Source organism: Nothoprocta perdicaria, unplaced genomic scaffold (genome assembly GCF_003342845.1).
Source record: "Nothoprocta perdicaria isolate Ctin4 unplaced genomic scaffold, notPer1 scaffold_4, whole genome shotgun sequence".
Taxonomy (NCBI): Eukaryota; Metazoa; Chordata; class Aves; order Tinamiformes; family Tinamidae; genus Nothoprocta; species Nothoprocta perdicaria.
This window is the reverse complement of record NW_020455643.1, coordinates 10,358,197-10,378,690: the sequence shown is the minus strand read 5'-3', so window position 1 is coordinate 10,378,690 and position 20,494 is coordinate 10,358,197. Positions and strand designations below refer to the sequence as shown.

General features: G+C 46.2%; 1 protein-coding gene across 2 annotated transcripts in view; it reads right to left on the bottom strand.

The window, feature by feature from the left end:
• TP63 (tumor protein p63) overlaps positions 1-20,494 on the bottom strand; it is a 100,067-nt gene that overhangs the window by 64,324 nt on the left and 15,249 nt on the right. Inside the window, exons 1-3 of one of the 2 annotated variants that reach the window (XM_026045293.1) lie at positions 19,943-20,085; positions 15,293-15,421; positions 14,362-14,494 (exon numbers count right to left, since the gene is read on the bottom strand). In XM_026045293.1, coding sequence (XP_025901078.1) covers positions 14,362-14,494; positions 15,293-15,366 — 207 coding nt within the window. In that variant the 5' untranslated portion in view covers positions 15,367-15,421; positions 19,943-20,085. Of the gene's footprint in view, positions 1-14,361; positions 14,495-15,292; positions 15,422-19,942; positions 20,086-20,494 lie in introns of those variants that run through there. The other variant, XM_026045294.1, reaches the window with a different exon arrangement.

Below are 20,494 nucleotides of genomic sequence, written 5' to 3'. Positions count from 1 at the left end.
TCGCTATACTGGGACTGAGCATTGTTTTCCAGGTACAACATGTTAGCAGTCAAATTGATCAATGCTGCTGTTCTTTCTTCAGGCTCCAGGATTTTGACAAACACCTCCCACCCCCTCGAAGACCCTAAAAATATGTGATGCTACTTGGAAGATAACAGGACTCGGAGTGTGCCTCTCCGCATAATTTAAGTTTCCCTTATATACCTAACTATAGGCAAGGAGGAGGAGGTGGGGCTCTCCTGCTTTACCTGTCCAATCTGTCAAAGTGCCACCTGGAGTCCTCCACTCCAATGGAGAGAGGCCTCTCCCATCTCATTAAGTAGTTAGAATTCCTTATCACCAATCTCTAAAAAGSAAAGGGAAGGGAAGGAGGGGGGGAACCTACCAAAAAAGAAAAAGGAAAAAAAAGCGGGGGACATACAGGAGAAAAAAAGAAAGCAAACTATAACTTTCCATCACCGCTTTTCTACAAGTTTGGGAACACAAAAGACAACCACAAAGCCATTTATGACAAGGCGCTTAGGAAACATCCATTCATTTTTTGGGGGAAACTCCAGTGTATTCTCCAGGAGCAGGCTGCTCTGCTACAAATCCCGAACCGTTCGGGAAGGGATTGAAATGCAACGCGCAAGAGCGGCAGCGCAGCAACACGGCTGTGCCTCTGGTTGCTGCGGCGTGCAATTTCGGGGCAAAAGCACCAAGGAACCTTCCGAGGACAGTCACTGTCACACAGCATAATGCACCCACATGCTTTATTGCCCGTGCACTTTTCAGCCGCACTCTCGGCTACCGTGTCCCATGCTCACAGGACATCACTTCAGACCAACTTCATTTCTTCCCCGCYCCGCAACTGCAACTAAGTCACTCTGCTCTCATCACTGCAGCAAGTCTTGAAATACTTTCACRTACAAATAGATGTTTAAAAATTCATAATAATAATCCAAGGGACTGAAGATTTTGAGCACTTGCAGAGGTAGTATACAGGAGAAACATTCACTCAAGTTGCCAGGCAGCCCCTATGAAGGAACTAAGCCCACAACAACTAAAAYGTTTTGAAGAGACAGATAGGGAGAGCGCTAACTCATTAGCCGAGCCAGACTCGACCTGTAGGAAACCGGAGCAAACAGAAAGGAATGGGCACGCTGAGATTTTACTGTGAAGGAGGCAAATCCTCGCTGCGGAGCAGGGAGCTCCAGGCACAGGCCAGGCCCTGAGGGGAGCGAGCTGGGCCGGGCCTGCGGATCYGCCACCAGGGCTCTGAGGGCTCCGGCGGCAGGAAAGGACACAGGGAGCCAACAAAAGGCAGCGCCTTCTGCTYGCTCCTGGGAGCTCTGTCACACAGGGCGAAACACAACACCTTCTTGAAGGGGTGGGAAAGGGGGAGAGAGGAAACCAAACATCCAGATCAGACTGCCTGCCYTCCCAGCCTAATGACAGTGCTCGGGGATGTTTCTTTGAGGATCTGGCCTGCAGCAGGCCTGCTGATAAAGACCCTCGTATCGGCAGCCGCTCCGATGAAAGCCAAGCCTCCCACGTCGAGCCATGGGCGAGCCACCTGCAGGGGCCTCACAGCGGGGACAGGGGCTCCCCAYGCAGAGCTGCTCCCCACCTTGGCCCTGCTACATGGGCAAAATCTTCCCCAGGGCAAGGGAGCTGGTCCTGCCCCCAAACACATCATCCCCCTCCCCTCCAGGCATCACCAAACCCCACATTCTCTGTATAAATAAGGGGGCACCAGGTTCAAAGCTAAAGTACAGGCTCCTGAACAGCTCTGTCAGTAACCCCTGCTCCACTCCACTACAGAAAGAAGGAGTTACCACTGTCTTGTTGCCCACTTGCAAACTGAAGGACATTGCATCCTTGCATCAGCCCCTTTCCAGGTAGGGGAAGGCCATACATTCACAAAACCAGCAGTAGTAAAAAAAAAAAATAAAAAAAAAAATAAAAAAGGAAAAAAAGGAACCTTTTTCAGGAAGGAACGATTACCAGAGCAAGAAAGGAGCAGGGCAGCTGCCCAAACAGAGCAAGAGAGGAGCACAACATCCTCGTACCCCGCGGAGCTCCGTGCCCCACGACGGAGGTCAGTTATCTCATTTAGTTCTAACCCCAYGTGCCTGGCTCAAGAGACACTTCTAAGGCACAAGAGCAAAGCTTTGGAGGCATTTGCAGCACGCCTTTCCCATTCCTCCTTGCTGAGCACAGCACTCTGGATGGTGCTTCCAGGGACGGGCTCTAGGGAGGAACGCAGTGCACAGAGCCCTCTCCCTCCACCCACAGCAACATCTCTAATCACACTGGGGCTCCACACAGCTTTAGTGCTCCTCAATTACCAAACGAGCTACCAGCAAATGTTTCCTGAGCACAGCAGGTTTCCTACATCACAGCAGCAACCTCGGGACCTGCAATCCCTTCYTTTCTTTACCATCCCCATCAGCACTGTGCAATAGCAGGAGCTACACTGGGTGCGTCTGTGTGACCTCGCCTGAGGTAGATACAAGCCAATTGCCTGCAAAATAAAGAAAAATAAAGAAAAGAAAAACCCACACAWATAAGTACCAGTTCAGAGATGCAGACAAGGTTTCTGAGGAGCACTCTCAGCCCCATCAGCCAACCAATCCCTTCAGGAGAAACGCAACTGCAAATCCTGCGTGGAGCTGGACATGGAGCTAGAATCACCGACAGGTTCTCTGCTAATAACAGGAAAAAAACCACACTGAGCAAATATTAATAGGTTCACTAAACGTGGAGGTCCTTAATGATTTTGACCCCTTAATTCTCTCAAGTTTGATACTGGTCTGCTAGTTCAAAAGCTATGGAGTGGAAGGAAAGAGAAAAGTAARATATATACCTATAAAAGCATTGCCCAGCCACAAACAGTCATTGCAAAAACCTCTTTAACAAGCTGTGCTATGAAACTCAGGAGATCCTCCTTTTTCTCCAGTTCCAAGTCATTAATGCAGCATTGTTGTGTTAGGTGTCTGCTATCTTCTGTCCCACAGGTGGCTGGAGGTGTTTGTGGGTGAAGCAACACCCAGATGCACCAGACAGAGATATGCGAAAGTTTATCCAAAGATATCTGCACGGCAATATGAGAAGCAGTGTATAGAGCATGAATATATTGACATGTCAGCACAAATCCCTGCCCTCTATACACAGAGTGCAGAGCTGGCTCTCTGCCTTGGCTGCATTAGTCTGTGTGGTCATCTCAAAGTGGATGCAGGACACGTGGCTTTTCAAATCCTGCACCCGTAGGTGACAACAGAGGCAATCACCACCCTACCCAAGGTGGGAGGAAGGAACAGAACAGACATGGGCAAAAGAGGCTCAGGGCTGCATCAGCAAACCATGAGTACCCAGCACTGCTGGCACAGCTCTGAGCCACATATACCTCTCACATGGTGTGCCACAGCTCCCTGGTTGTTTCACTTGCTCCTTTTGAAGATGCAAAAAAAAAAAAAAAAAAAAAAATTAAACAGCCCATAGAAGAGCCTCCAAGTAGCTAAGAGCAGTCAGGCAGCATCTTTTAAACTATTAGAGGCCAACTTGACTCCCAGGAACAGAATATGTTTAAATAACTCGGTGGCCAAACCAACTCCCCTTCAATCTATACACTCACTTATTACCAATGGGACTATATTATCATTTGTGTCTTCTGAACAGCTTTCCAAAGAAAGTGTCAACATGAGTTATGAACATGTAGTCTAAAGGCAAGGTACCTTTTGTACGGTGCCCATACGTTTTCATAAAAGTCTTTCTCCCCTTTTTAAAAAATAACGTAGAAAAATAAAACAGGAATTGTACAGTACCTGCTGCTTCAGGTTTTGGCTGCCCTGCTTGAACTTAAAAGCAAAGCAGCTTCTCCCACAGAGTCCGAGAGCCTTTGTTAAAGCAAGGACCTAACCTCCAGAGCTTTAGGGAAATAAAAATAATAATTTCTAGTTAGATTTGAAGGCTTTAGCTAAAGCCGTAACAAGAATATCTCAGCTACTCTGGAAAGCTTTCAACAACACTTTGTGGATTCCCATTGGCATGTTGAAAAACAAATACACAACCAAAAAACCCTGGGTTTCCAAAGYGATGCATCAGCCAAGTCAAACTGTTCGTTCAGGTTCTTCTCTTGAATATGTTTTCCCCATGCTCTTACATGCTGGTCTGCTCCAGCTTCTGTCGCTGGCAGCACTGGCAACTCCTCACTAACCCTTCCTGACTTCAAGATAACTGTGCTAAGTCACAACAATTAAAAATGTCATTGCCACAAGTCTTTAATTGTAGTGTTAATTGGAGATTGTGTAATTTCTTGTCCAAGGGGTGTGTGTATGTATGCACACCTGCCTGCTCCTTAGGTGGTTCATGCAGAATTTCCTGCACATCAAAGGAAAAAAAATCTGCTCAAACCTCTCCACTCTGATAAAAATAGCATCTGGATCAACCGCGTCACCACGGACTGTGACATTCACTCAGCTCAAAAATGTTTACAAATTAGGACAGAGATAACACAAGGAGGAGGAAAAAATAGCATGTGGGTTTTTCTTGTTGTTTGTTCCATTGAATAACTGCTGAATGCTCAAAAAAGTGCCCTGCCAATTAGCTTTAGGAGTTTTTCCAGTGAAGTCTTTATGGGGCCACATGTGATAAGCTGCAAGAGCATGCAGCCAGGTTAAAAAGCACTAAGAAAATACCTTCAGAAACTTAAAGACACCACCCTTCCTTCTTGAAACCTGCAGCAGCGCTGGTCAGCTGGTCTTGCTCAAACCGAACAGAGAGGGGGAACTCCCCAGCAAGCAGCGAAATATTCTTCCCCTTTCAAAAAAAATGAAAAATAGTGAAAATCAATTATCTTCATCTGCTTGTGACAGATTGTGACAGAGAGGCTGCTGACCAAAGCGGCCAGCTGCAGCTCCACGCGCCGAAGTGGCCAGTTCTCTGCAGCACTGCCTGGGAGGTGCAGCTTATCCCTACTTGCATTCCCAGTGCTGCGGGTTAATCGCTCTGCTTTACCCAGATCTGAGCTGCGTGCAGGTGGCCAGGCTCAATGCACTTGTGGCTTCCCCACCACTAACCAAGGGATGGGACTGATGCCCAGAATTTCCTTTTAAAGAGAAAAAAAAGCGCGTGAGATTTCCAACTAGAAACATGCCCTACTTGCAAGGGATTCATATAGAACATCAGCACTTTCTCCAAGGACTTCAAACTGCACTTTTCATGAACGCAGCCATTTTAGGAAGCTGCAGAAGAAAGCAGCAAATTGAGGACAGTAAAGCCCCGCTCCCATTTTCCACACGCACCTAAGGTCGCCTTTTCCTTCCCCAAAGCCACATGCCCTCTCCAGTGCAATTGGCTGTCACAACAGGCCTGCCCTCCGACCCTGGGTAAACATCTGCGCACGCTGCTTATTTGAGCTCCTATAGCCTCGTTATCTGCCCAGAACACCCCTAGGGCTAATTAGAGAGTTAATGGCATCATGTCAAGAGATAACACTATGTGGGGGGGGGGGGGGGGGGAGCAGGGAGAGGGAAGCAGGAAAGGAATTGTGAAACAAAACCAGTTCTCTTCACAACTGCTATGCAATATTGGTTTAGGACAGCGCATGGAGCCCTGGGGGAGCTTGTCCTACAGCTGCTGAGCACCGTTTAATAAGCAAGACGCTCCTCTTGAGAGTCATCTCTGCAGCTAAGATGTYGCAAGGTCCCCACTGCTTTCCTTTCACATGCACAAACCAACCCCCTCCAACCCCTTCTCCCACTGCTGCCATGGGAGGCCATCCCCACCAAAGGGAACAGCTAGGGGAGCTATGCAGGACAGACACCAAGTAGGAACACTTTGCATCGTGCAGCATCTGGGAAGCATCAGGTGGGGGACCACTGAACACAGAGGACATTTATCAGAAAGCTTTACCAGCAACTCCTATCTTTTTCACTTTTTTTCTCTACCGTAGCAACTCTCTTTAAAGAACACTTATTTTCAACAGAAGATTAGAGATAAAGAGGAAGCAATCCTTTGTGGACAAAGAGGTTTTTGTAAGTGTGCTAGTCAGCCTCAACCACTGGTCAGCAGACACTTGAGCAGACACTTTTTTGCACTGATGAGTGCAAAAAAATCACAGCTCAGCAGACCCTGGAGCAGACACCCTGCGTGGAAGCATCACTGGCTACTCTCTGGGGTTCAAGCCTCTGGCATCAGAGGGATTTTAACAACCCTCAGCATTCAGACTGCTTCTCCCTGAAGACCTCCAGGTGCTCCACATAGCATGTCCCCCACACAAGTGAGAAAAACCAGATGCACAAGAGCCAGGACCAGCAGCCACACTCTGTGGAGCAAGGGCACAGTGGTCTACAGAGAGAAAAGCCACCAGTRCTGCTTCACCACATGGGTGCAACCAGCCCCAGCCCTGCAGCTGGAGGCTTCGGCACAGACCCACATTCCAGCAGGAGACAAGGCTCCAGCTGGGGAAAGAGAAAGCTGAAAGGRAAAAGCGGGAGACAGATTAGAGTCTTTGTTTTTAATTACAAGAGAAGCAACTGTTGACAGTCCAGGTTTGCTCTTACGTAAGCAGCCGAGGAGAAAGTGTCATGCTTCCCTTATCTTGTATAAACTACAGATCACTTACAGGAAACACACAACTGTTAATAAAAGCATAATCAGTGCAGCTCCTTCTGGCCAGCCCATCCTGTGCCACCAGTTCCCTTCCCCCACGGCCTTGTACAATAACTCCATATTTTAAATAAATAAATAGAAGTCATCAGGTTGCAATAACTTGAGCTGCGCCTCGCCAGCCTCTGGCGAAACCCTGGCCCCGCGGTTGTTGGCCGCCCACGCTCATCACACAAGTGTGGCGCGTTACCTTATATTGCCCCGATCTGTTTATGACACCCACCTGTCGTCTCATGTCTGAGCCGTGGTTGTAAAGCTCCGGCTGGGCACRGTGGAGGCTAATCCCGGTCGGTGGCTTCCAGCACTGTCACACCGCTCAGGGCCAGCGGGTATGTTTTGTTCCTTATGTTCTCCATGCACAAGCATTTCATTTTGCATCGCGGGGTTTTGCCCAGATGCCCTCCTGTTGCTCTCACACACCACATCCACCAGYGGCGTCACAAGAGCCACTGGAGACCCCTCCCTCATCAAATTAAATGCTGTCTAAACAGCAGCAAGTTGGAAAGTAGACAGCAGATATATCTAGTAGAAAATGGACTACCTATTGCAAAAGTCTCCTTATGAAAGGCAGCCATAAAGAGATCAGTGGCAGGATCCCGAGAACCAGAGCGTGACATTTCCAGCAAGACTCCCGAYGTGCTAGGCCTTCGTCACAGAAAAAGGCTAAATTAGTAAGAGAGAACTTTTAAAAGCGAAGCTAGGCACTGCAGAAGTACCCRAGCTGAACGGCAGAGCGTCGCTCTAAGAACCATACACTTGTTTCAACTTTACCGTGAGTTTGCATCTCCCAAGCCCAGTACAAGGGAGCTTTTCACACACCTGGAATGGTGCAGCTGGATTCAGCACTCTCCTTCTAGCCAAGGAGAGAGAAGGGCCTCTCCTCCCACCCCTGCCAGCTTGGATGACAAATAGGAATGAAGATGAAATTTGGAGATGGCCATTCTGCTGCTTCTGGCTGCAAACAGCCACACTCTGTGGGTCGCTGGAACACCTGCTGCTCAGGCTGACCGCTTATGGGGACACTGGGTTAGAACTGAATAAAAGAAGTATGTTTCCATTAAAAATTATATATGCATGCAAACATATGTGTACGCATCTCCTACTATGTAGAAAGACATGTAGTAAAGGTCCCTGCAGAACAGCATAATCTTTAAACTTGATCTGGAGGAAAAAGTGCTTAAAGTCTGTTGTTCTAAGATRGGTCAAGATCCCTAAGACTTTCCAGGTATATAAAATAATTACTAATACACCATTGCTTTGTGCTTCAGCAAGAAGCACGAGCAGCATCACGGAGACCTTCGGAGGCAGCCACAGTTGCTCAGGGAAGATATCTCTTGTTCCAAGGGATTTGCACAGAGACAGACAGCACGACTTGCCATCGCAAGCATCTCCGTCTCAACTACGTGTAGCAATACGAGCTGGGGACTTAAAGCCAGCTCTCCAGGAGACAGGTCAGAACGAATGCTCAACTCGCTTCAGCCACTGACCTCAMGCTACAGCATGCTGCAAGACCTACCACACCTGGCTTGTTTCCAATGGGGTTTTGCTTTTCAGCTTAAAATTAGTTTATTCCCTCCCAAATTAAATATAGAGCAAGATGCTTAGAGTGAGAATATTTAAAGGAATTTTAAACAATCTATAGCACAGCAGACAGATCACCCGCTTGTTTTYTCAATACCACTGAAAATTCAGGGAAGTGGCACTAAAAATAAAACTCTTGCTGTCACCATGCTCATTAACTGGCTGCATTCCTACAAAAAGAAATGCAGCCAACTCTGGCCCGCAGCCAGAACCAGCATTAAACATCAAGGGAAAGGGAACCATTGAAAAAAATATATTTTAAACAAACAGGAAAGYCTTTGGAGTCCAACTACACACTCAGAATGAAAAAAAAAATCCTCTTTTCCATCTAAGCTGAACCACAAATGCATTCTCCATATGCATCCTTTATCTGAATGAATTGACCATTTCTGGATTTGAGTTTGCAGCCCTAAATGCCATAACCGGGCCATTGGGAGAGACCTACACTGCAGAAGATTAAACATTCAGCATTACTACAAAGCCAAGCCTAAATTAGGAGAGCTTATGAGTTCAACTGCAAACAAGAGGTGCTGCGGGGAAAGTTCCAACAGAATAATGCAGTTGCTCATTATGGAAATGCCTCTGCATAATCTCAACTTTCTTTGCACGGCTACAGAACGAACAAATACCCACACAGAAGAGAAACTTGGCAAACCTCAAACTCTCTCAAGCACAAACCAGACATTAATAAAAGCTTTGATCACGTATCTGTGCTGTACAACGTCCTTCCTGTCTTTCTATGGCCAACCCAGGAATACTTAAGCATGGAAACAGATGGCCACACAACCCACTTTGCCGAGTCTACTTATCACATTGGCTTTATCCTCCAGGTGCAAAACCATTTCCCAACTAAATCCAGCACCTGCCAGAGCCTGGGGAAGCAAACACACACACACGTCCCATGCATTCGTCAGCTTCTCCACAGAGCCATTTCTCCTGCATCTCTCAGCCACATCACACATGTCATGCCACTTTGCCCATCCAGCCTGCACACAGGGGACAGCCCATCTGTCCTTCAGTCCTACAACCCATAATCAGCTTGCATCTACTTCCTCCACCACTACCTTGCAGCAAGTAGAGCTCTTCTCACCCAGCAAAACACTTTCAGGCAAGTAATTAAAGTTAACTGGGATCAGAGCCYGTGCATTAACATCTTGGAAAGGATGCAACAGACACTACAATTCCTTCTAGACTTGCTTGTTATCTCTCTGTCCATCATACACTCACACAGCAGTGTCCTGGAGCTGACCCTGACCGCTCCACACAGAGAGCAGACTCCTAAGGCCACAGAAATTCAGTGTGTGGCCACTGACTTCACATATTGAATCAGCTTATTCAACAGCCTACCAGGCATTCAATAGCCCAGCTACACTGTACAGGTAGATCACAGACCTGCTCCTCTCTASGTCTATGAGCTGCTACGTGGGAAGGTACCTTGCACAAGCTGGCACAGGGTGGCTCCTCTGAGCCTATAGAAGGTTACAGAAGATACTTAGTGAAGACACACAAACCAAGCATGACCATTCAGCAAGGACCAAGGCAAAGGCCACTAGCTCCAATATCGCTATGTCCTAACCATACTGCGATCAGTCTTTCTTGCTTGCAGTTTAGTTTCTCCTCTGTCTCCTAGGCAGGAAGCTTAGAGTAATGAAGCAGTCACTTAAATTTTGGAGGTGTTAGGTATATTTCATATTTCTATCTGCCCACCTTAGGACATATCCAAACCCAAGAGGACCACCCTCACCTCAGCCCTGTGTTCTTCTAAAGCAACAACACCACAACCCCTGGYACCCCAGGAGAGACGTGGACCCTTGGGGAGCTCTGCAGTACATGCAGCTCAGTTGGGCTTCCAAGGCACACGCACCAAACACCCACAACAGAAGACAGAACTCAAGGAATAATAAATCCTGCCTTCCTCAGCACCTCACAAGAAATGCTCTCCCTCTTTTGTGGGGAGGGAGAGATACAGGTTAAGAAAACTCTGACCAAAGCAACTGTCTGTAAAAAGGCATTCCACTGAACTGGTTAGACAAGGGGCTGCGGGAGGACGACTAGCTCAGGGGCATGAAAGGAAGGTATGTGCAAGGGGGAGGGGATGAGGCTGATCCTCTGCTGCTCCATCACTTTGGACAGCACTCCTGCTCCCACTGACAAATGTTTTCTGGGTCCCTGGAACCCAGTTACACACTGCTGTGAAGGAGATGCTCATTTTTCTACACTAGGAGATCTCCAAGCTTTGCCTGCTTTGCAAGACCCTTGTCAGGAGGTGGTGGGGCAATGACTTTTTCCGAGTGTCATCCATTCAATCTCTTAGTTTAAGCCTTGGGTCCAGAATAGAATCTCTTTTCAGCTATGGGCTACTCCAAAAAGGGCGCTCACAAAGCAGCAAAGAAAACATTTGCATCTYGTATATAATCAGAGCCAAACAGCAGCCTGACAGTTTGCCATGAGAGCTCCAAAGCAATACAGAGATTATTGCACTCTTACATACTCATTTGCAGAAATGGGTCTCTGCACCCCCTCCTCCCAGGAGCTCTAGGACAGTTAATTACCAAAAGAAACCCATTTTTCATATAACATCACCMGTTTTCTAGCACTACAGGAGAAAGCCTTGTAAAGCAGACTACCTCCAGGCACGAGGAGCAACATCCTCCTGGAATYAAGGGAGCCTCCAGCCACCCCTCCACACATCCCAGAGCTGCTGCTTTCTGCCTTGTTCACGTAAGCTGCTGCTGAGCATCTCAGTCAAAGCCCAATGGGCCACAAGGACATGGGTTCAGCTCACCTTCCTGGCCGCCCGTAGCTCCCTCCTGCTCCAGAGCCATTGCAGCTTCTAAGTCTCCTCCATGCCCTACACAGACCACCAGTGTCCTCTCCTCAACTACATGAACAGATAGACTTCTGCTAGGACGGGGAGTTCCCAGTCTGCTTGTGGTTAACATGCCTGGTGTGGAGGGAGGCACAGCCAAGACAGCCTTGCAAGCAGGCCACCCAGAAACCATCAACATGGGACATTGTGAAAGACCTAGTCACAAGGCACACAAATGGAGGAAAGCKGCTGACTGCCTCATTCTACACAGGGCCACAAGCCTTCTTCCCCTGCAGCTCTTTTCATCCAAAGGTAGGGCTGTTCTCCTGTTTCTCCTGCAGGTCAAAAAAAGATATTTCTTCCTCCAAAGGAAGAGAGCATGAAAGCTGCAAGGTTTCATCTCAGCAGGAAACAACTGGAGTTCAAGAAAAAAAGGTATCAGTAGGACAGGACTTGCTCTCATTTTCCAGTCCATAGGTAGGACAGCTTTAGGCACTGATCTGCACACTGCAAGCTCACTCCCAAGTATCAGGTTCAGTTGTACAGTCACTTGTTCACAGCAGACAAGTGACTTGTGTCAAGGATGGGCATCCTTTATAGCCGAAAGTCTTACTTTTCAGCTGTAAGTACACAATGTTTATTTTAAAGGTCAATCAGGATGGCCTTGAAGTCCATGAAAAAATCTATTATTTTGAATGAACCAGTCTATTATTTGTTTTGTACCCATTTCTAAATTCCCTTGGCAGTGCATTTTGGAGAAAAGTCGCCCTGCTTCTTTACCTAACGAAAATCCAGCAATAAAGAGCAGCCTGTCTCCATCTCACCATTCATCTCCAAGGGCCCCCCTGTTTCTGCTGCATTCCTTCGTGTTTATCTGCCCTCTTCAACTCTTTTTGCTGCAATCAGCTGCGTGCGGCACCTCGTGTCTAGAAGCGACATGGCTGAGGCTGCACGACAGACAGGTGCAAGGGGAGCTCTTGCCCTCAAGCTATCCAAAGGAAAAAGAGAAGCTGGAGGGGAAGACGGTTGTAAGGTATTTCAAATTAAAGCCGACAAACAGCAAACACCTTGCCCCAGGCTACACATTCTCTGCCACTGCAAGCTGCAGCGGCAAGCCCCAGGAACAGCAAAGCAAACACAGACTCCTCTGCGAGGGGGAGTTGTCACCTGTCAGGGATGTTTGCTAATTTATAGGGAGGTGGTGGTGGTAAGGGGAGCAAAAAGGCTGTTTGCACAGGTTTGAGATGCATATTTTGCTTTGTAAAGGCTTTTGTGCAGCACTCAACTGAGCAAAGGTGCTGTCTTCCAGCGAAGGAGAACTAGATCATTTATAAGTGAACACGGGAATATTCAGCCCTTARCAGCGTGCCTGAGCCACAGCATTACAGTAAGGGGAAGGATGGATGGAATTTCCCTGCTCCCCCTTCAGCTTGTCGCGTCAGTGAAAATTCTTTAAAGCCACCCTGCGAGGCCAAGAACAAACTTCTCATAAGCAAGAAGCAATGTCATAGCAAATGCCTCTGCCCTCCTCTCCCAGCCTTGTCACATACAACAAGAGGAAGGGATTTTCCACCAATGTTTCACTGCACCACAGACAGGAGAGGGAGACTCTGAACAAGGACTTCAAACAGGCCTGCTCAGCTACACAGTACTTCACAGACTGCACAAAAAAAATGGAGATTGGGAGGCTTTGCTGACACTCCACAAGTGTGGCAAGCTGATGTCTTGGCACAGAGGGAGCAGAGATTCTACTGACAGTCTTAGYAGCACTAGTGTTTGCTTTGCAAAAAGGACATCGTTTGAGGAGACCATCAGCGCCCATTCCAAAATGAAGAGCCCTTCCACACATGGAGAATCTTTCAGACCAGCTACTGGAGGACACCATTTTACTGGAGCTGTGCTAACCCAGAGAACATGAGAAATATCCTTTCACATTCAGATGTTGAACGAAGTTTTGCATTCTGCCCYGCACCCACTTTGACTGTATGGTTAGATAAAAAAAAATTATCAAGATATAACCACACATTAGTTACCTCCCTCCCTTGTGTACTTGGAGAACCTTCCTAGCATTAGCCAAGCAGATATTCAGCCTCAATGTAGYCTATTTCTTCTTCTTGGCAATCTTGCAAGGAAAGAAAAAAACATCACCCTGTTTTGTCACATTTTGTCACAGGTCAAGCCTTCTGGCACCAGGGACTGCAATCAGCACAACCCTGRGAGCTCTTTTCCTTGTGGATGTGATCCTCCGAGTTAAAAGCACTGCCAGCATGCAGACTGCCAATCACTGTCAGTGCTGCAAACATGCTGGAGTAGAGCACATACAAATTGACAGTTCCCTCAATTACTGACTATCAGTTTCTCAAGATGGAAATACAGAACAAGAATATCCCAGAGACACAAACACATATGTCAAACCATGCATAATCCTTACTCCAGATATAAAAATACCCAGAAAAAAAAAAAAAGAAACAGGAGGAGGAGGAAACACCTGCTTCCTACTCTGCCTGCAAAAGTAATACTTCTCTATTAAAAGTATTGATGAGGGCAATCTTGTCAGTTTACAAAGCCAAATGAACCAGTAACCACCAGTGCCACATCTGCCTTCCAGTCTCCAGCTGTACAAATGTGACACCTATGACCAAGTCTTCTTAGACMCTCTAGGCTCACTTATCTGGAGATGCAGTAAAGATAAAGAGGCCATGGCCTAAAACTCAAGTTTTCATTCATATTTGGTCTTCAAGAGGTAAACAGGCCACTGAAAAACACTCGTATCTTAGTCTTAAAGAAAGGCTACAGCACCTAGAACTTCAACTCTTTCAACCCTCAGGCCACAGAAACAAGCTCTAAGTACAGCACAAAGAAGGTCAAGAGACTCCTTGACTCTTTTGTTCACCTCCCCATCCCTTTCTTTCTTCCCATAGCTTCAGTCACAGGATGATTGAGGTTGGAAGGGTCCTCTAAGATCATCAACTATCAGGGAAGGAAGAACAAGCAAAAAGCCAGTCTACTTCCCATTGCAGCCACAGGAAAGGGCAGAGAGACACTTTCCACAGGGCACATATTCTCTGGTTTAGCCAGACATACTGACACAGCTGTTAATTGCCATCATGCTCACTTCAGAGCCACGTCCAGGGCTTGTTCTTTAGAGAGGAACATCAGGRAGAGAGAGAAGGAGAGATACTTCCTTGCTCAGAGGCAACAGCTCCAACTCCATCAAGGAAGAGAAAGAGCATCCCAGCACAACACACTAAGAACAACTTGAACAAAATTCCTCATCTTTCCCCAGGGAAGAGGAAAGGAAAATTCTCTTTGAGACTCACCCACATTGGATCACTCAGCTCTGAATCCTGCACACGGACACAATCCATGCTAATCTCTATTTTGTTTGTAGGGCCATTTTCTGATGGATCGTCAATGAAGTTCAAATCAATCGGCTGAACAGAGCATATTGGCCTGGAGAGAGGAAGAATAATGCAGTTAAAACAGACCAAGCTCAATTCTCACTCCCACTCGCTATTGATGATTGATTCCACGATATTGGAATCATGGAGGCACTAGACATGATCAGTAACTGTGTCTAAGCCATGGTAAGTGATTCCTCCTCAACACTCTCCTCCTCACCTGCTATACCAGCAGCAGCCCCTGAGCAGGGCTGGGCCTAGAGGGACATTTTACTCACTTGGACAGCAAAATAAGAGCACAGGAGTTACATCACTGCAAGACAGGACTCATGGAGGATTTCTAACAAATCATCTCAGCATCAATCATGACAAGTCAAGAAAGGAAACATTTTATTAAAAATCTCTCATCCACTAATGGCTGAAGACACCATAGGCCAAATTACTTCTTTCAAGGGGCATGACAGGGATAACTGCATATCACCCCCACCTCCTACCCGCTCAGGTCATACAGCTGACACATGGAGCCTGCATATAGAGAAAGCTCCTGACAGCCATGACTCCAGTTCCTTTGGGGAAAAAATCCCCCTTAAGTGGTATAAAGCAGGCAGGACAGTAACCAGAGGTCTCCAAGAAAGTAAGTGTCATGTCCAATCTCCATATCAACCCCCATAGACCAAATGAAAAACTTCTCCAGAGTTCAAGAGCCATCCATCATCACAGACTCCAGCCAAATAGGTACTAAGGCCTCTGTAATCCTTGCCTTCCCTCCCTTCAGTAGCCAATAGAGAAGTACCCTGGCCCAAAATGTCTTTCCTCCTCCCCTCACAGATTCTCCCCAAGGATGACTTACTGTTCCAGGAAGTCCCAGATATGCTGTAGCACCTCTGGACTCAGGAATTCCCTGGGTTGCGAGTTCTGGGACATGGCTGAACGGTAGTAACTCTCCTTCCAGGAGAAGTGGCTCGGAGTTTCTACAAACCTTAAAAAAACAAAGGAAAAAAGAAAGCACACAAAGATATGTTGAATACATGAGGCCAAACTACATGAAAACCCATAAATAGAAGCTATTGTGTGAAAAAGGAGACGCACTAAATGCCTGCAACATTCACAGCTGTACAATATACATTCCATCCTACTGCAGATGCTGTATTTAGAAGGCAGAGAATTAGACTACCCTTTCCCATATGTTAAGTACTCCCTGCAGTCCATAGGGATGCTATGGACTGTAGCATTTTCTTCAGAGAAAAAAAAAGAGAAGAAAATTTTAAAAATAAAGTCAATTTCACCACTAAAAATAGGAGTTGGAGATGCACAGCACTGCCTTTTCTATAGGCAAACGGTAAAACACTTAAGGAAAATCAGGAATCAGCCTGAYCCAATGGATGACTCCATCCTGCCTGCCAGGCTAATTCTCCAGACTGTGTGACCTTGGATGGTTGGGGGGGCTTTACCTATACCAGCTACTGCRGACCAATATAGGGATTTTTTGTTTGTTTGAAAAACCTTGTTTTTATCTGTTTTGCTCAAGAAAAATTCATTTATATAAAACTGTACTCACTTGTCTACTCCCTTACTCTCACCTCTTACAGCTTCGGAGCCTCAATGATTAATTCCTGCCATGTCTGGTAATCACCTTGGCCATTTTTATCCCTCTAAGTCGCTACAAGAGCCACAGAAATAGGTGGGCCCAAGAGAAGGCAGTGACGAAGCCGGAGCACTCACGCATTCCACAGCTGCACATTCTCATCCCACTGGCCAATTTCTAATTTCAAACACAGCAGCTTTTACGCCAGTGTCAAAATACTCAACAGCTATAGGGATGCAAGGGAAAGTTTCCTCGAGTATATTGACAAATGAGAAAAACTTCAAAAAATTCAACTTTAATTAACAGCATCAGTCAGGTAATGGCTTTTCATCCACAAAGTTTTCATATGCAAGTGTCGTTTCTACATAGTGTAATTAAACAGCAACTTTCTCTGCCAAAGAAACTGCTGTTTATAGGAGCTAAGGGATTCCAAAAAGAACTATAACAGCATTTGGAAGACAGGTTCCTTGGTGCTGTTTAACACTACTGTTTGAATTATTTTCAATCAAGACCCTAATCTGTTAGCTGCCAAAATTAACAGGGGTGTTTCAGAGAAAGGATTATCCTGTGCTTGCCGTTCTCCTCTAAGCTGTCTTGAAGTATCTGCTACTGGCTGTTGTCAGAGAAGAAACTGGCACTTTTGACCAAATTCATGTAGCCTCTACCTGGTTTTGAAAGAGATTTACTTCTTCCCCTCTGCTGCTCGCAGATCTCAATTCCATTTTTAAAAGGGCAGATAATTTCTATTATAACTAGGGAAAACGAAATGGTTTTGGTCACAGAGCCGTGGCTGAGCATATCTAGAAATAGGTGGAAGCATCGCTTCTGTTGCTAATGTCTTCTGATCAACAACAGCAACTTAACATACTTGAAAGTTCATGAAAATCCAAAGGGACAAAAAGTCAAAAAAYGCTGTAACTCAAAACACTGTCTCTCCAGTACAAACAAGCTCTCACTCAATGTGAACACATGCATAATCACGAGTCCTCTGAGAACAGCAGTTACCCCAAAATATCAGAAATTACAAGTTATATGCTTTCAGTTTGGTATGGCACTTTCAAAACAAGCATAGTGAAACCCAGATGAACACATCTAACCTAAACATCTGTTAGGTACACTAAGAACTAATACTGCAATGGGCTTTTACAGTGAGTAACAGGGAGAGCACTGCCTCAGACAGAGATCCGCAATTTTTCCGCTTCATATACCCACCTTCTCCTGCCCTGTGAGGCCAACAAAACACACTCGCTTCACGAATCGTACCCTGAAGTTGAATATTTAAATTTCTGCAAAGACTTCAAAAGAATATTTCTCCATGGTTTGCCTCCGGTGAGTGGTCTGAGGCAGTCTAAACAGCAGATGGAAAAGCAGACCTGGCCTGGGGCTGGAGCTGCTTCCTCAGTGACTCTGGGATAAAACTACATTCTCCAGGAGCCACAAGCTGGGGAAGCATCCAGCAAGGATGGGATCCAAAGAGATGGGACCCAAGGAGGAGCTCTCAGGATGCCGCGCTCTCCCCTAGTCTTGACCACAGCCAAGTCCATGAGCTACCACCATCACACAACCTACAAGTGACAGAGGACATAGGAGAGGAGGATGAGCTCAAATAAACATCATTTCCAAAGACTGAGCACGCTAATGTGAGACAACAAAAATAAAACCCTGCAGGCCAGGCATAGAGGAGGAGGTACAAAACCTTGACAGCCACATGTCACTTACCTGGTAGGAAAGTTACAACTAGCCCATACAAGACACAACTCTTCATACACAGCAGCCCTCAAACCTGCCTCTCTCTCAGCTTCAGCATCTCCCTAGCATCATCCTGCCTGTCCTTAACCCTACTGCTGCTGCCTAGCACCTGTGTTCCCAGCAGGCAAATTCACCCAGAATGGTGGGATTTGGTTGTCCCCAGCCACAAGAAACAATCTCCTTATTGAAAGGACCCAGACATTTTGCACAGTCTTCCTGGAGGAGCAGGAAGGAGTACTACRCTCTCTTCATGCAGCAAATGCTCCTCAAGTCTGAGATGTGCTCTGCCATCGAAACCAAAAACCCCAGGTGTTACTCAGTATTCTGCACCTGGCCCTCTCCTAGGAGCACCTACCAGGGAAGTCATCAAGCATGTTCTCCCAGGCCACCTAAGTTCTCACTGCATGGATTATTTACCACTCTCAACTGGTCCTGGCTGGTAAATATTCAAATCATTTTTAGCAATTCAGTATGGCCAGAGCAACAACAAGCAACCACAYCAGCTCATTTCTACTTACAGAAAAACCAACTTAGCATGGGAAAAAAAGTTTTTGTAAAAAGGCCTTCTTCAAAGAACCTTCTTTCCATCAGAAAGTTTCAGTGCAATGAGGTCCTGACAGGTCATCACTTGCTTTAGTTTATGGCCGCATGAAGTGCTAGGTCACAAGATGTTGAAGCAACTAGTTCAGCCTTGCTCATTCTGACCCTCCATGGTCCCAGTCAGTAACAACACWGGAGATGCTTTTCACAGTCTTGGTCCAACCAGTCTCCAAAGAACCCACATCCTGCAGCACAGGAGAGGAGAGAGGTACCAACTGCACAGCGTGTCAGAGTTAAGAAGTTTGTAATTCCAGGTCTCTAAAGCTTCTGGAGCTGTTGCTAAGATTCACCCCAACTGAGGACAGAACCACGGTCCAGTCCTAACTTACTCCAAACCTTTTCAAAGTCTCAACATCTCAGATTTCTGGGGCTCATTTCTCCTACAGATACCGCATGGCTACAAAGCCAAACGTTTTCCAATTGTGTCACCCTTACTCCCTTACCGCAACCATTCTGTTTCTAAGAAAAGCATCTGACCGTAGATGATGCCCCCTCAAGAAAGGCGTGTTTCCTTACCCCAAGCAAAAGATAGTCTCTTGTTAATACTGCCACAGAAGCAAATTTTGAGGGACTCCTCCAGCTCTGCAGCACCTTGCCTACCTCTCCATTTCCACAGGAGGYTGCAGAGCTAGTTAGCCAACCTATGCAAAGCACCTGTGAAGACTAACATTGCAGAAGTAATTTAAAAAAAAATAAAAATAAAAAAATCAGTAGGAAAAAGYTGCCAAAAGTGAAAGAATACTAACTTCAATTCAAAATAAACCTGCACACATGATAAATTTCCTCCTTTCCTAGGATCTTATTAGAATATAAACCTGGTATCATTTTTCCTTAAAAAGCACTGTTTAATTTGGTGGAACTGGTTCTGTCAATTAAACAGTTTCCCAAATACTCATATGTGCTCTTCTATAAGAAAATAGAAGAGAAAGCCTGAAAGAGACTTATGTATAAATTCCACTACTGCAAACCCTCCAATTCTTTCTTGTATCAGCAAACTCTCTAACTTGAAGGAAACACCTCTTAAGTTACTTACAAGATATCGAGAGCTTGCAAGTCTGAAGTCTTGAACTGTTCCTCCTGGCAGCTTTTTTTWTTAACAATTAAGCACCAGCCTTTTTACCTGCAACCACACATCCYAAAGCGCACTATAGGAGATAAGACTTCCAAACATTTGTTTGTTGTACCAAACCACTGGCTACACCGGACAGAACATAATAGTAAGACTTTTCTTTCCCAGACTGCCCTTAATCCACAAACTATATGCTTAACTATCTGCTGAAATAGTTATCAGACCATTTGCCACCAGAATTGGGAAGCATTAACTGCAGCTATTTGTTACTGCAGAGGAAGTTACTACTGCCATCAAACTGCAACCTGAGTAAGAAATCACACCCATGAGCCCTCTCCTTTAAAAATCACCAGGGGAATCTTTAATGATCAGAAATGATGGTTTAAACATCCCACAAGAAGCCTCTCACCAAGAGCGCTGCACTGCAACACGGGTCTGCACTCCAGCACACAATCCAGAGCTCAACCAGCAACAGTCTTCCAGTGACCTTCACTCACCTTAATCCTATTTATTTTGCAAAGGCTGTGGAGGGGCAGACTCACAGCCTAAAGTGCAGGTGAAAGCCTTCTCCCAGCTTCAGTCTGCAGCCTCRAGCACGCTCATTTGCTCTGCTTTCCCCTGATCACACAGGGTCTCAGTGCACCACAGGTGATTCAGGTTGCCATTAAACTGATTAACAAGATCTGAGGGAACACCTGAGAGCAGAAGCAACATCCCCACTTCAGCTGAACCACATTGCCCTCTGCTTCAGAGGCTCCTAGAGGCTGGCAAATGTTAAACTTCACAAAAAAATATACAGAAAATGAATCTGGTGAAGGTGGCATTTGCTGTTCACAGGCTCCTGAGCAGCTGTGGCTTCTCCTTGGAGCATGGGGTAAACTGAGTCCAGGTGCTTGGCCCTGTGCCACAAAAAACCCTCACAAACACAGGAGAAAATGAGGCCTTTTGGCTCTCAAAATCTCACTCTGAGCATGTGCTTGATACTCCTGACCACATTTTTCTCCTCCCTCCTTACCAAAGAGAGTGAAGAGACAGACAAAAAAAAAAAA